Here is a 1350-nt window from a genome sequence, read left to right as displayed (position 1 = left end):
CTTTAAATGTTTTTTCTACATACTTCTAGGTAGCAGGGGCTTGTGAATGGTGCGATGCTGGGGTGCATACAGTGTCCCACAGAAGCACGGGGGGCTCCTCAGTGTGCTCCCCAGCAGACCGAGAAGTGGACTGGAAGTACTTTCAGTCTACTCCCAGGTTCACTGCCGAGCACATGAAGGGGCCCCCCAGCACTCCTGTGAGACGCTCCATCCACCTCAGTATTGCAGTGTTCACAAGCTGTGCCTGCTACCTCAAGGTATGTAGAAAAACTTCTTAAAGCTGTGTCTATGTGAATCACTGATTCTCCAAATCAGCATTGAATCTTCAGGCTCGGATTTGGCCAAATCGAATCAGGGACAGTTATCTGAATCAACAAATTGAATCACTATCCGTGATTTGGGCCAAATCTGAATTGAATAGGGCCTGCTTTGCACACCCCTAGTGAACGTTTTTCCATATCTTTTTGCTGATTATGAGTTTTCTTGTTATTTGAGGAGTAGTTTCTAACTTTTCTCTATATTTCTGTTTCAGCCACCTGAGGGCATGATGGAGAGAACAGAAAGAGAAAGACTAGGCATACCCAAGAGCAGGTCTCGCAAGAAAATGGGAGAAACGATGGAGCCAAAGAGAGGGAAAGAAGAAGAAAACCCACAGGCCTCTGGTGGAAAACACAGTTAATGGTCCCCATCACATGCAAGCATTCAGAAGGGCTGTTCTGCCTAAATGGTTACAGTGCATTGGAGTTACTACCTTTTTCATTCTAACTGAAAAGCTTTTGCCATTTTTTTTACTAGAAAGAAGCTAGTTAGTTAAAGCAGACCCTAAATTTTAAAATAAAATTAACATGATGGAACCACTGAAGTTCTGTTTCTACTGTCTTGCCTTTACATTCACCATTAAAAGTGTGATGCATGTTTCAGGGAGAGTTTGCGAATATATGGATTAAGACCTAAGTGAGCACTGTATGATTTCAGTCAGTTCCAGCATGGCAGCAGGATGGCAGTACACAAGCTCATTTGGGAGGAGAATACACGTAGGTTGTGGGCTGTGCTACACCCCATATCTATTCAGTGTTATTAAGTGGATATTTTCTTTCTTTAAGAATTCTTTCTCTACAATTTATTGAAGCAACAAAATCAAAGGAAGTTAGAGTTTTAACTGAGTACACCAATTGCTTTCTCTAAATCCAGGCCTCGTTGATCTGCCATACTACCCCACCTCTTAGTCTCCCTCAGCATTATCCTCTACCTCCCCTCTTCTCTGTCATCTCACATCTCAACCCTTCTGTTCTGACATTCCTCTGACTGCTACCCTCACTGACCACTTCAGTTGTTCCCTCAATGGTTCTC

The 1350-nt window shown here is 43.3% G+C and overlaps 1 protein-coding gene across 1 annotated transcript in view; it reads left to right on the top strand.

The window, feature by feature from the left end:
• LNP1 (leukemia NUP98 fusion partner 1) overlaps positions 1–862 on the top strand; it is a 15751-nt gene extending 14889 nt beyond the window's left edge. The window contains exon 3 of the mRNA XM_019523738.1: positions 533–862. Coding sequence (XP_019379283.1) covers positions 533–679 — 147 coding nt within the window. The 3' untranslated portion in view covers positions 680–862. The remainder of the gene's footprint in view (positions 1–532) is intronic.
• Positions 863–1350: the final 488 nt, after the last annotated feature.

This window comes from Gavialis gangeticus, unplaced genomic scaffold, assembly GCF_001723915.1.
Source record: "Gavialis gangeticus isolate Ggan-Ray unplaced genomic scaffold, GavGan_comp1, whole genome shotgun sequence".
NCBI lineage: Eukaryota > Metazoa > Chordata > Crocodylia > Gavialidae > Gavialis > Gavialis gangeticus.
The sequence above is the reverse complement of the archived record's forward strand: the minus strand, read 5'-3'. Positions and strand labels throughout refer to the sequence as shown.